A 13785-nucleotide genomic window follows, 5' to 3' on the forward strand; every position below is an offset into this window, starting at 1 on the left:
GGAGAAAAAGATATCCTTGAAGTATGGAGTAATTACTTTGAAAAACTGCTAAATGAAGCAAGCAGTGATGACAGCACAGTAGTAAAAAACACTGACCAGGCATGCAGTCAGGAATACATATCCACACTTGAAGTAGAAAAAGCCATCAAAGGCTTGAAATGTGGAAAAGCAGCAGGAGTTGATGATATTCAATCAGAGATGCTGAGATATTGCGGAATAAGTCTTGCAGTGGCTGTACTACCTACTTCAGAAGGCCTTGACAGAGAGATGAATTCCAGATGATTGGAGTAGAGCTCTCATAGTACTTATATACAAAAATGGAAATAAAACTGAAATGTGAGAATTTCCCTCACTCAGGAGGGAAATACAGAGGTATTTCCCTCCTGAGTGTTCCTGGTAAGATGTATGCAAGTATACTTGAGAAACGGTTGAGAAGGATTGTGGAAGGGAAGCTTGGTGAAGAACAAGCTGGATTCAGACCAAATAGAGGCTGTCAACAACAGATTTTCACTTTATGGCAAATGTTGGGAAATCGTGGGAATATAACAGAGATCCGTATTTAAGTTTTGTATACCTGCAAAAGGCATATGACAAGGTGCCAAGAGAAAAGCTATTCAAAGTGCTACAGTTATATGGTGTCAGTAGGCATAATATCAAGCAATTCTTAGTTTTTATGTGAATTGCAAGTCAGCAGTTCGAACTGAAGGAAGTACAGGAAGATGGTTTGATGTTAATTCTGATGTCAGACAAGGATGTACATTATGCCCTTTGTTATTTATTATCTAAATGGATCACATCATGAAGGAAAGCAATATTAAACCTGATATCAGAATTGGAGATATTAATCTCAGCTCTTTACTTTATACAGATGTTGTACTTTTAAATAAATCCAGTACAATTCTGCAAGATTCCCTGACTAAATTGAATAACTGTTGTAAAAAATTTGGTATTAAAATCAGCAATAACAAGACAAAGACAATGAAAATAGGCAGAAACATTGAAAATATTAACTGCATCATGAATGGAGAACCTATAGAACAAGTGAAACATTTCAGCTACTTTGGCATAATTTTTAGTGAAGACAGTAAATTAAATATGGAAATAGACAACAGAATCAATAAAGCTGGTATGGTAGGAAGTCAACTGAATAAATTTATATGGAATAAGAGAGAAATAAGTCAGAACACTAAATTAGCTGTATATGAGACACTGTTCAAAGCATTTTAACTTATGGATCTGAGAGCTGGCTTAGAAATAAAACACTTGACCAAAGACTAGAGACCACAGATATAAGAGTCCTGAGAAAGATTAGTTGTGTGAACATATGGCATCAGTCGCAATATCATATTTAAAATGAGGATATTAGGAAGGAACTTGACATTGTTAGCATAGGAATGTGTTAGCAGAGCTAATCTCAGGTCACTTAAACAGAATGGAGAGGAAATATTAGTAAAACAGGTGTTCTCTGCTAGGTAGCAGGAAAATGAAGAGGAAGACCAAGATATATGTGAATTGATGCAGTGAAAAGTGCCTTAGAAGACAGAAATATAGGATCTGATAATGTTGGAGTCTTGACAAATAATAAATTGATTTGGAGGAAAATTGTTGATAGGAAGTTAGTAATGATGTAAGTTTTTCATGTACACCCCTTGAGGGTACATGTCAGGAATTTGATGATGTTAATTTAATATTTCACTGACACACACTAGCTAAACTTTTATTATTTCTGCCATTTACCTTGAGACATATCTAGATTGGAAACAATAGAAACTTGACAACTCAGCCAATTCCTGTATCCTGAAAGAATATAACGTTATTAAAAAAATGTGAGTCCATTTTTGTGTTTCTGAGAGGGAGAAACAATGCAAAACGCTTCGCCCGAGGAGAAATGATTCAAAATTACCACATTGAGACAAAAACTCAGTGCTGGCAATTTAAAGAGAGTTTGCCAACATCTGAGCCATTCCCTTGTGCTTATTCGCATTCATAATTACTCCTTTTACCCTTACCTCTTTATTATTATTATTTTTAAATCTATCTGTTATACATCAGCATCTTGAGGGAGGTTTGAGAGGTAATCAGGAAATCCTGCTGTAGAAACGAAACATGGAACTTTTCAAGCCATTTCAGACCTTTAGTAATCAGCTGGTCTTATACCTGCAATGAAGTTCATTTTACACCTAAAAGCATTCACAAACATATCTGACCATGGTGGGATTCAAACTGGTAGACTATTGGTGGAGAATGAGTACACTATCCATTCAGCCAACCAGTTTACCAAGAAAGATGGAAGTTCCTCAGTGAAGACTAACTCACAACCTTCAGATTATATGAGACAGAGGAAAAAAATAATAAGTTACCTCTGAAATTCTCAATAATTTATGCACATGCAAATAGAGCTAATAATGCAATGCTAGAGCTGAATTGATTAATAAGAAGAGTATTTATTGGCATAATGAGGATCTAATGAATGAATTTATGTGGTCATTATCAAGATTTTCATTTCAGGATCCATAGACATTTTTATGCGATGCCACCCTACAGTATTAGTATATGGGTGGCTAAGGAATTTTGCTTCTATTTTTTTATTAATTTTTAAATATTTTTTTTGTATTTTTATTTATTTTTTATGGATTGGAATGATTTCCTTTCATCCATACAGATGGTAGGGGCAGCTAATGCTACCATACTAGGGAAGTGACTATGAGCAAGGTGGTTTCCCGTTGTCTTCCTTGTGTTATGTCCTATGGCTGTATACTGTGTTTTCATGGGTCTGGTTTGCCTGTTTGATGAAAAATCCCCAAATAAACTAGGCGAAAACCCTACTGCCCACGCCCAAGACTGCTAACTTAGCTATGGCTGAGGAAGATCCTTCAGCTCCTCACGTCTCCGGCGAGAATCAAACCTAGAACACTCCTTCCCCAGGCATATGGTTGCGAAGCTCACAGTCACTATGCTAACTGTGCAGACATTTAAAAAAAATTTTTTTTTTATTTTATAATCCAGGAGAAAAAAAACTGTTCTCAAGGCCAAACACGGCACTTTTATTTTCAAGCCACTTCAGATCCAATAAGTGGAATGGTAGTCTCATACTATGTGATGAAATTCTTCTTCCATCTAAAGATGATCACAACTATCCGTTCACAGCAGCAGCAGCCAAGCCTGCTGCTGTGAACGGATAGTTGTGATCATCACAAGCCTGCAGTCAAGATTACTTGACTCAACTATGAAATAATGAAAATTACGAAGATTCAAAGTTAAACTGTTACCAACAAATGGTCAGGAGAACTTTGAAAACTTTTAAAATCTTGATTTTCTTATGCCCCCCCCCCCCAAAAAAAAAAATTGGTTTAACTTTATAGAAAAAAATTACCATGTTATATTGGGATTTTAAGCTGAAGCATTTTTTTATATGGTAAGTTTTCTGGGAGGAGGTTGGCTTGCTTTCATTTAATAGACTTGATATCCTTGAATTATTGTTATATAAATATTTCTGTGTGTATTTCCATATCAATGCATGAATTAATTTTGATGATGTGGGAAATATATGACTTCTGCATTAATTGAAACTTAGTACCTTTCTGGTTGCGGCTCTCACAGATGAGATCTCAATAAAAGTCGAAGCTGGCCTGGCCTTTTCCATAATGCATAGCAATATACACATCTGAAAGTGAGTGTGTTTCAATTAATGCAGAAGTCATATATTTTCCACATCATCAAAATTTATTCATGCATTGATATGGAAATACATTATGGGATACTGAGGCAATTGTTGTAACATTAAGCCTCTATATACAAGTAGTCTAATTGTGAAGAGACTTCACATTCAAACAAGATTATAATTTCCTGTCATGTAATTCACCAACCAGAATACACAACAATCCTCTCCATTTCACTCAACATGTGGGATCTTCTCTTAACTACTTCACTTTCCAGGTATGCTGTTAGGTGACTTCTGTTCTTGGTAGTTAAGATCATAATATTATGCACGCTTCATAGCTGTAGTACCTTTGTTACTATAACAACATGAAATGGGAAGGGCTAAGGTGACCACATTGCCTCCAGTCAGTGAAAGTGACCCAGGTGGTCTTGACTTGGGAGATTGTAAAACATGAATATTCTGTCAAGAAGGGATATATGATGTGTGAACTAGGGATGAGTTATTCATCCCTTTATTTTTTTGATTTATATTTTATGTGTAACAAATATATATCAAGATTATTTTAACTGTAGTGGACTCCTATTTAATACCCATACACATTATTTAATCTGAAAATTTGTAATTTTTGCTCGTTTTGAAAGCATTCTACTTAATTGTACATATAACAAGTAGTAACGTTTCTTAATAACCACGCTAAGAAATACACCAACTCTTTTCCTAGACAGATTGAGAAATGTGCTCTTCCCACATACTTTCTTTCTGTCCATTGTGCCATGACATGAGTTTTTCAAAGACTCCACTTTTATGAACCAAATATTTTGTTGTGTGTGTATAAAAGCAGCACCCCTGGCTTCTACGATCATTAGAACTACAACAACAGAAGGCAGCTGCAGTGATGAAATGAATTGCAGATGAATGACAGTTCTCCACCAACACTCCAATGACCCACAACAAAGGGAACCCCTATTTTCTTTATATTCTAATAGATGAGGCAATAAAGGAACTCTAAAAGCGAAGAATCATAGTTGAAGCACTGGCAGCTGCTGAAACTCCAACAACAGGTACAGATTTATGACTGTTGGGTCATACACCTTCAGCTTTCTTATAGCAGTAAGTGCTCAAAATTAAAAGTTAGCTAGACCAAGGTGTGTGTGTGGAGGAAAATGTTAGGATTGTGAATACCCCTGTAGACTGAGACTTTGTTGCTTTAAGCCTATCTAGGCTTAACACAATGCAAACACATGGTCAGTTAACTAAGTGCCTTGAAATATCTAGCTTGCACACTAGTTCAGAGAATACTGGTAGCATTTGATAAGAAATAGGATTTCTTTTTCCTTATGGTGACATCTTGGGTTGTACGTCTACTAATGCAACTAGAGTTCAGTCCTTCCCCTCTGTGGCACCTGAACTTGCTACCATTGGAATAGGATTAGGCTAAAGCTGATAATATTAGATAATATGGTTTGTTATTTAAGCATGTTTATTTTTTTTCTAATGTGAACTTGTAAGATATATATATATATATAATAATGAAAGCAAAAATCAGTGGCCTAAACTAGAATAATGCCTAACCGAACGGAATGCAGTATGCAGGTACTTCAAAAAAAAAAAACACTTCTTAAAAACTACACTGATATTTTCTGTGTGCATTTGATGCCTTGTAAATAAGGGGAAACTGGCTTTCTTGTTATTAATAGAAAGCTATATTTTGTATGGAAGTTGAAGAATTCACTGAATAAGATTCTTGACCAGGCATGTTTTATCTAGGCTAAGTTATTGAGACTGTAAGAGCACATATGTCTTCAGTGGAGTTCTTTAGTCCTGCAAATATTTAAGCCTAATTTAATGTGATTACTTTTAGAGAATTCACTGAGCTTGCAATTATGATTTCAAAAAGAGAGAGAGAGAGCCGAACACTACTGACCTTCATTAAGTCTACATTCCCCTTATTCTTTCCCCTTTCCAATTTCACAATGCCTGCCTGCAATCAGCTCAAGCAGCCAGAGTACAAATAAAATCTTAATAGTGTATACTTATTGCAATTTTTTTCATTTTCTGCTGTTGGCTCCTGCCTAGGTTATATTTTTATTCCTTTTTATTGTTATTATTATGTGATACCTTCAAGAACTCATCATGGGACGGCACATTATTCCACTACACGAAACTCACCGTCTCCACCACTTAATCTTCTAACCACTCACGACAGCACTACCCTACCATCAACACACGATGCCATTCACTGCCTATCACCAATATTCTTTTTTGTCTGTAAATTGCATGTGCTCTCTTTTTCATCGTACATCCCTGTATGTATGATGAAAAACCTGAGTTTCCAGGGGGGGGGGGGGGGAACTACTTATTTCTGTTTGAGATCAGCAACTCACCTTCAATTAAAAAAAGCTATATAAAGATTCCTCTCATCATGATGAGAATCAAATTCAGGATTTTTCCCATTTGAAGTATGCAGTGTCTCATTCTTCCAGTTGCAATATGGAGGCACTTAGAGATATAAAGAGATTTTGCATACTGCTATAGATTCTACCGAAATATGCAACTTTTGTATATTCACAGGTACCATTATTCATAGCTGCATTTTTTTTTTTTAGAAGATATTGTGAATGAATCAAAGAAAGAAACAGAAGTGTATATTCCCCTCTCTCTTGAAATGCCCAGTCATGTTACTGATAACACCTGTACATTTTGTACTATCAGCTCACATTGCTGTTCAGTTTGAGTGTACTTAAATGCCAAGATGTTACTACGATGTGGTAGGGATGGGTAGTGCGTGAAGAATAAAATTCCATTCAGTGAAAACAAAGTCTGCGATGAGTGTTTTGACTACATGGAGGTCTGATATTAATAATATTTATAGTGCATAATTTTATGAATCAAATACTTAGTGTAAATTAAGGAAGGAATCATATACAGATAATCAAAAGTACACACCACACATATATATATTGCATTTTATATATATATATATATTGTATTATTAACTTGGCTAACAACATAAAAGTAAAGATATTTTTATATTTTTAATTGCAGTTTTTATTTCTTACATGGTTTACTTGGAGTTGTCGATCAAACTCTGACTGATATTTGTCCAGGAATGCTTTTTGAAAAAGTTCTACTTAGCCCAGCAGAACTCCATGATCATGTAATGCATCCATCTGTTTATTCATCAAAAGATATAATGGTGGCTCTTATGACAAAAGGGCAGATGTCTGTGATCCAGAGCAATACATCAAGAAAAGAACAAGTGTTTGATGTGCTTTTATTTGGTTCTGCTGATATTATTCAGCAAGAAGTAACTACTAGTAACAATAGTAGTGGTATTATATTAGGACCCAATATACATTTCTCTACCCTTTTTTTACCAGTTCTTCAGCATCTCTGTGCTCTTCTTGATCCTCCAGAACCAATTGGAAGGGACTGGTGTATGTTAGGTGTGCTGTTGGGAATGACTGATATGCTACCCCACTTAGATCCAGGTGATAATCCTGCTTTCAGTCCCACAGCTCGTATATTGCAAGAATGGACAAAAGAGCCAAACAGCACTACTGGATCTTTGTTAAAAAAATTAGAAGAACTTGGTCGTAGTGATGCCATGGAAGTAATACTGCACACTGCTCCGCTTCTGAAGGTCTTCTCATCAGATGAAGATGTTACCAATGATGATATTGGTGGTGGGGGAGTTTGCAGTGGATCTCATACATCTAGTTCAAACATATCTAGGTAATTGATGTTTGCAAATTGTTTATTGTAAAATAATTTTTATCTCAGGAACATTTAATAAGTTGAGTCATCTTTGTTTAATTTTATGGCAGAAATACGTTTATTCTGTTTACGTCTAATAATTGTTAATATTTTGCAGAACTTTTATATCAGATTCTAGTAATGCATTCCATTACATAATTTCTTTATTCAGTACTCATTTGAAATCCAAACTGTCCTATATATGCATAAAAATAATCTCATAACTTTAAGGCATAAGGAAAAGCTGATTTCAAGTTATTAATCAGTTATCAGCTGAACCAAAGACTTAGCTAATAATAACCAAATTTTAATTGACCTACCTCTTTTGATCCTTTTTTTCAGTTTTTTTTACTTCATGGATCTCTCTGTACTTCTACATAGGAACATATATTCACTATATACAGATTAAATAGCTTTTGGCACAAATTAGTTTCATTAATGTTGACAGCTGTTTGCAATATGTTTTCAGTATATCTTTAAAATGATTTCTTGAGAGAAAATTTGGCTCTGTGTATTTTAACAGACAAAGTTTTAGTTCAATTGATTCATTGATATTATAAATTTTTATATATTTGTGTTAAAATTGGTTAGTTAATTGCAATTATTTTTAGCATTGATTTATATACAGACTTAAGTTCTGGAATTGGGATATTTGATGAAGTTATACCAGAACAAGTTCTGCTTTACACTTTTCAACACAAAGTAATAGCTGTTATTCCAAGAGATCAACCCTGAAAGTTAATTTATAGTAACACTATGAGATAAAATGTAGAGTAATGCAGTGTATTGTTTTTTAAGCAAACTCATTAAGAGGGTATGTGTATTAGACTTAAAAATACTGTAGATTCACTCACTATTTATCAACCTACTTAATTGCTCTGCCTTTTTTTTTTTTCATAACAGTTTTATTTGATGTGTAATGTTCATCTTTCAAGACACTTCATAGTATACAAATGTGTAGTGTTTCTATCTGTTATCTGTATTATTAGGCAATATTTGCATTTATTCATAACTCCCAAGTTTAATCACAAATCTGCTGCTATAGTTCGCCCACAGTATAGAGAGCTGTCATTGGCAGGCTGCCAAAAAGAATCCATTCATGTTGAAGAGGAGAAAGAAATAAGGCGAATATGAATTGGTCACCAACACACGAATTTACATGCTTTATACGTAAATTTCCAACTGTTATACAAACAAAATAGTTATAACTTTAAAAACTACGATGATCATAAAAGAGAAGTTAATATTCCAATGTGTAGTAATAAACAACCCATCCCACAAGATGGATTGATTACCCTATAATGGGAATGGATTCTCCTTCTTTTCACATGCGCAGAAGTGTCAAAGAGTCTCGAATCTATGGGCGTACTATAGCTGTAAATATATATATAAGACCGTAGATAAATAATACTAGTATTAAATACAGTATTAGACAGGATTCTCAGAATCCTTATATATATAAACTGTTTTTCATATAAATAGAATTAAATGAAATGTAATTTTATTTGATTTATTCATTATTTTAAGATGATGAATCTTTTGAAAAATTGCTTTTTCAGATGTGAAAATCAATTTCGAAATCTGTTTAGATTAAAGAATATTGCAACATAGGATTAAATTAATTTAAATTTGTTATACAAATTGCTTTTGTACACCATGTAGTTCTGTATTTACATGAGTTGTATTAAAGATTATAAATTATTTCTATTTAATTATTTCTAAATAAGTGATACTCTTAATAGACCATAATGTTGAGAATGCATAACATATCTTATATTACATTATAAAAATTTAAAAAATGTGAAGAAGAGAATCTCATTTCATTAAAAGTGATTCATTTCCATGAAAGAACAAAATTGCTCAAGAAACAAAAATTCAGAATATTCTTAATAAACTTTTTTTTTTTACACTGTTAATGCATTTTAAATCTCTTATAGTTTAGTTATATCAACTGATAACTAATATGAATTCAAGAATGAAATTTATCACTGGATGACTTTCTGCAAAAACATCAGTTATTCTTTATTTTCAGAGGTACTTCAAAAGTATCTATAAAAATTATTATTGTATGGGCATCTTTGTTGAGTTCAGGAGGCCCACATTAATCATATCTCTCATATTTCTTCTTGAACTCATTTACTGAAAGCACGCACAGCCACCCTGTGGCAATTCATCTCACTCATTTACCACTCTCCAAGCAAAAAGATCCTCATTCTTCCTGACCACACTCTTACACATTTTCAGGTGTGATCTTTGCTTCCTCCTTAATTTTTTTTTTCTAGCTCAAAACCTTTCCATTCATGTTTTATTCGATGCACACATATGCAACTTTTAAGATATTTCCTTATACAACAGCACTGTATACATGCTTATTGAAAAATGTTGTCATGTATTGAAAATTTTTTTTCTACATTAATCCTGTAAACCCCTTTTTGTAATTTGTTTCTATCATGTTTTTTCTACAATTTTTATAACCCACAAACCTTCAGTTTATCCTTATAGAGAGCATAAGCCAGACCTGCATCATCTTGGTCACTCATTTGTAGATCTTCTCCACCACTTCATCCCCAAGTAGCAAAATCTTTGCACAGTGTAATTTTATAAACACCAATAGTAATTAAGGTAATGGTTTTAATCAGCATTGGCTTAAATCACAACCCCACCTTTGCATTTAACCTACACTACAACATCTGTGAAAATAAATAAATAAATAAAATAGAACTTTGTACGATGCAAATACAAACATTTTGCCTCTTGTTCTAATGTGAGTCAAGCCTTCTGGTATCACTTGCTAAGACTATTTTGGACATAACTTTTGCCTCTTTGTTCCCATTTCCACCTTTCTCACATTCAGATAATGCTATGGCAACATCATCTAAATATAAGGTTGACTTCTTTGCATCATTTTTCTCCACCAATTCTTGATTAGATAACCAAAACCTTTCACTTTATTACGAACAACTCATTGTATGCCTCCTGTTATCGTTTGCAGAAAGACATCAGAAAAACAGTATGAAAATACTGTCTAAAATATTGTTCCATATCTAAAAAGAGAAATAAAAGCCATTGTCTTAATCAAAATACTCTCAAAAGTAATGGAGAAATTGTGTGCGTGCATACTAACCGATCATAAACTTGGAGTTATCAGTATTAGATTATGAACTAGATTTGCACAGTTATTTTTCCCTCTTTGTATTTTGAGCTTGGTCTTTTTCATTTTTTACTTGTTTGATTTTCACATTTGAATGTATATTTGTGTTTTTATCATCCACATTTTACTGAATTCAGATGCCCTGAACCCAGTGAAGACTAAATGCATTAAAACTGCTTGCTATTCTGACATCAAATTATTTGTTTTGGTTTCTGTATGCCTGATAAGTTGAAAAATGACTTATATTAACAAAAGATATTCAATAATATTTTAGTAAAAGATTTAATTTTTTAAACTATAGTAATATTACTTTAATGAAATTAAACTTCATAATATTTAAATAACCTGGTCATAGGTACTACTAGTTGCTAGCCTGGTTGGTAAACTGGTTTAGTATATCTTCTCTCCAGCCAACAAGCAGTGGGTTTGAATTCCACTATGAGCAGGTTTAGGTGATAGATGAATTTCATTACCCGATACGCAACTACTACCATGCTTATTGGATGCGTGAAATTGTTTGAAAAAGTTTCATGTTTGGTCTCTAGAGCAGGGTTTCTGGCGAATGTATCATAGTAGCCCATCCACAGCACTATAGGCTAACATTTTGTAGTATTTTAGTATCATTGGCTGTTAGTCTATTCTGCATTCCTTTAACATATATCTGATATTCTATGGATGTTCTCCTTGGGCAGTTTGCCTGGTCATAGTATGAAAAACCTGAGTTACTGGGAGTAAAAAAAAAACCCTAACAGGAAAAAAAAAAAAATGATACCAGCTAATTCACCTTCCACTGAAAAGTTCTGCTAAAGATTCTTTACATCCTAGAAAGGATTTGAACCCAGGGCCTTCCGAGGAGCTTCATCAAAATCAGCTGAACTGCTGAGGCTCATCCTGAATAGTTGTATCAAAATAATTACTCAGTACTTCTGCTACTCTTACCGCCCCATCATCTATGTCAGTAAATCTTCCTTTGATCTGCCACATAGTTAAAGAATTATAGATTAAAGATACCAAGAAATTATATTTTTGGTTTAGTTCTTTATCCAAGTGTAAGCCAACAAAGCTTGCACCGGAAGTATTTTCAGGACTGGTCAGCTAATTGTCTCCAGTAATCTAATTTTACCTTATCATGCCTGTTACTCTTCTAGCTGTGCTTTGTATCCTATCATTAACTTTATCACATTTTACCTTATATTCCTCTCACATGATCTGCTGGATGTTTTACTTATCCAATTTATCTCCTTGGAATGCAGTGTAAAACTGCTTCCTTCAGTATCCCATGCTGACTTCCCTTTGTAGTTTCTGCCATGGTACAATTAATCTGTTTTTTAAGTTTGTGATATTATCTTCAAATGTCCTTTCATAATTTGAAACTCTGCATGTGTCTACCTCCTGAGTCAAGAACACATCATTCTTCCAAATTGCAGGCAAAGTGGCCACTTCTGTTATGAATAAATTATTTGATGTTATCACTAGAGCCAACACTCAAACTCCTAGTCTTCTATCCCCTCCCCCCCTTGGCTATAAATTTCCTTTCATTCTGTATTCTCATAGTTAAGTGCTTTTAACAAATATGCTTGTAATGATCCACTCATTTGAGCTAATATGCCTAGATATTTGATTCATCTTCCTTGGCATCTTTAGACCTATAACAGTGTCCTGCTATTTGCATTGTTGATCACTGTTATGCACCAGCTAGCTTCAGATGCATTGCCTCTTAATACGCTGCTACTGTCTTTATGCCAAACTACTATTGTTGGTATCAATTCTTCTGTTATTAACACTGTCACCATGACTATATCATCCTTTATGAACTTCTAATGCTAAGTCTGAGAACTGAGATTTTTTTTATTATTATTATTATTTTACACCTCCAAGGAGTTCAAGACTCATCGAGGGAAGACACCTACTCTACAACTCTGTTTCCACCACCACCACTAGTATTTTCACAGACAATCACAAATATCCATGCCCCCAGTGGGATTCAAACCCGCAACCTTTTGGCTGGAGAGTGGATACGCTAACCACTCAGCCAACCAGGCCAGCAAAAAAAAGTTTCAAGTCAAACTGATTAATATCAAGAATCCCTTTCTCCATATCATCAGTGCTTCTGGCATTCATTTTGGTATAAAGATCTTTTATGGCCCCAGATGTTTCTGTATCATTCATTGACCATCATATTCCAGTCATCCCTTCTCCAGCTGTTATTTCTATCTTCATTTGGTGAACTAAATCTTCCCACAGGTGGGATCATCGCTACTATCTTTTCATTCTCCCAATTGATATCTCTCATCTCAGGAGAAGTGGACCACTGTCCACTTCTCCTGACCTTGTCCTTTTACCTCTTATTTTTTATTATTATTATTGTTATTTGTTACCTCCAGGGAGGGCATCTGCTCTACAGCTCTGTCTCCACCAACGCCATCTATCGACGACCATCGCTACTGGTATTTCTACGGACAATCACAAACATCCATGCCCATGGCAGGATTTGAATCCGCAGACTTTTGGGTGAGGAGCAGATACGCTAACCACTAAGCCAGCCTCACATTCTCACAGACTAGCATTGTCTCAAAGCACCCAATCCAAATCCATTCAAATGTAGTCCAACTTGCTGATATAATTCCATTTATCCACATATTTTATGACTGTTTATTCTTCAGATTACAATGTATGTTCAGTATTATGAATTTCTTCATTTTTTGCACTTTGAAATTTATGATATACAATCCATTGTAGATATAGCAGAGAAATTCCTATACAGGCAAGTTCCTAGATTGAAAGGAAAAAGAAAATAATTTTCTTTCATATTGCATATCTTTTATAAAAAAATTATCTCATTTGAGATCATGAAGAGGGGTGCAGCCATTGATCATTATTCCACCTGGCACAAGAACACTTCCTCCACTGTAAGTGTGTTCCTTTCTCTGATGTTGAAGGGATGGTACATATTACACTTTCACATATGTGAACATGGATTCTCAGCAGTCACTGCAATGGAATAGAATATCATAAATGCTTTGTAATAGTGCTCCACAGTATAAACACCACCAAGAGAAGAAAAAATAAATTTATTGAACTTAGTATTTCGCTGGTTGTCTATCCACATCTTCAGAGCACAAGTTATCAATTTCAATTAAATCATCATAGAAACAGTTCAAATTGTAACTGAAAAAAAAATAATGTCTTAACATGGCCCCCATAGGCCAGATAACCA

The 13785-nt window shown here is 34.3% G+C and overlaps 1 protein-coding gene across 1 annotated transcript in view; it reads left to right on the forward strand.

Moving 5' to 3' along the window:
* LOC150099731 (death-associated protein kinase 1-like) overlaps window positions 1-7400 on the forward strand; it is a 504639-nt gene extending 497239 nt beyond the window's left edge. The window contains exon 28 of the mRNA XM_090403485.1: window positions 6707-7400. Coding sequence (XP_090259611.1) covers window positions 6707-7400 — 694 coding nt within the window. The remainder of the gene's footprint in view (window positions 1-6706) is intronic.
* The last annotated feature ends 6385 nt before the right edge of the window (window positions 7401-13785 follow it).

This window comes from Typopeltis vanoorti, chromosome 14 (genome assembly GCF_054136105.1).
Source record: "Typopeltis vanoorti isolate ZY-2024b chromosome 14, IOZ_Tvanoo_1.0, whole genome shotgun sequence".
NCBI classification, from domain to species: domain Eukaryota; kingdom Metazoa; phylum Arthropoda; class Arachnida; order Uropygi; family Thelyphonidae; genus Typopeltis; species Typopeltis vanoorti.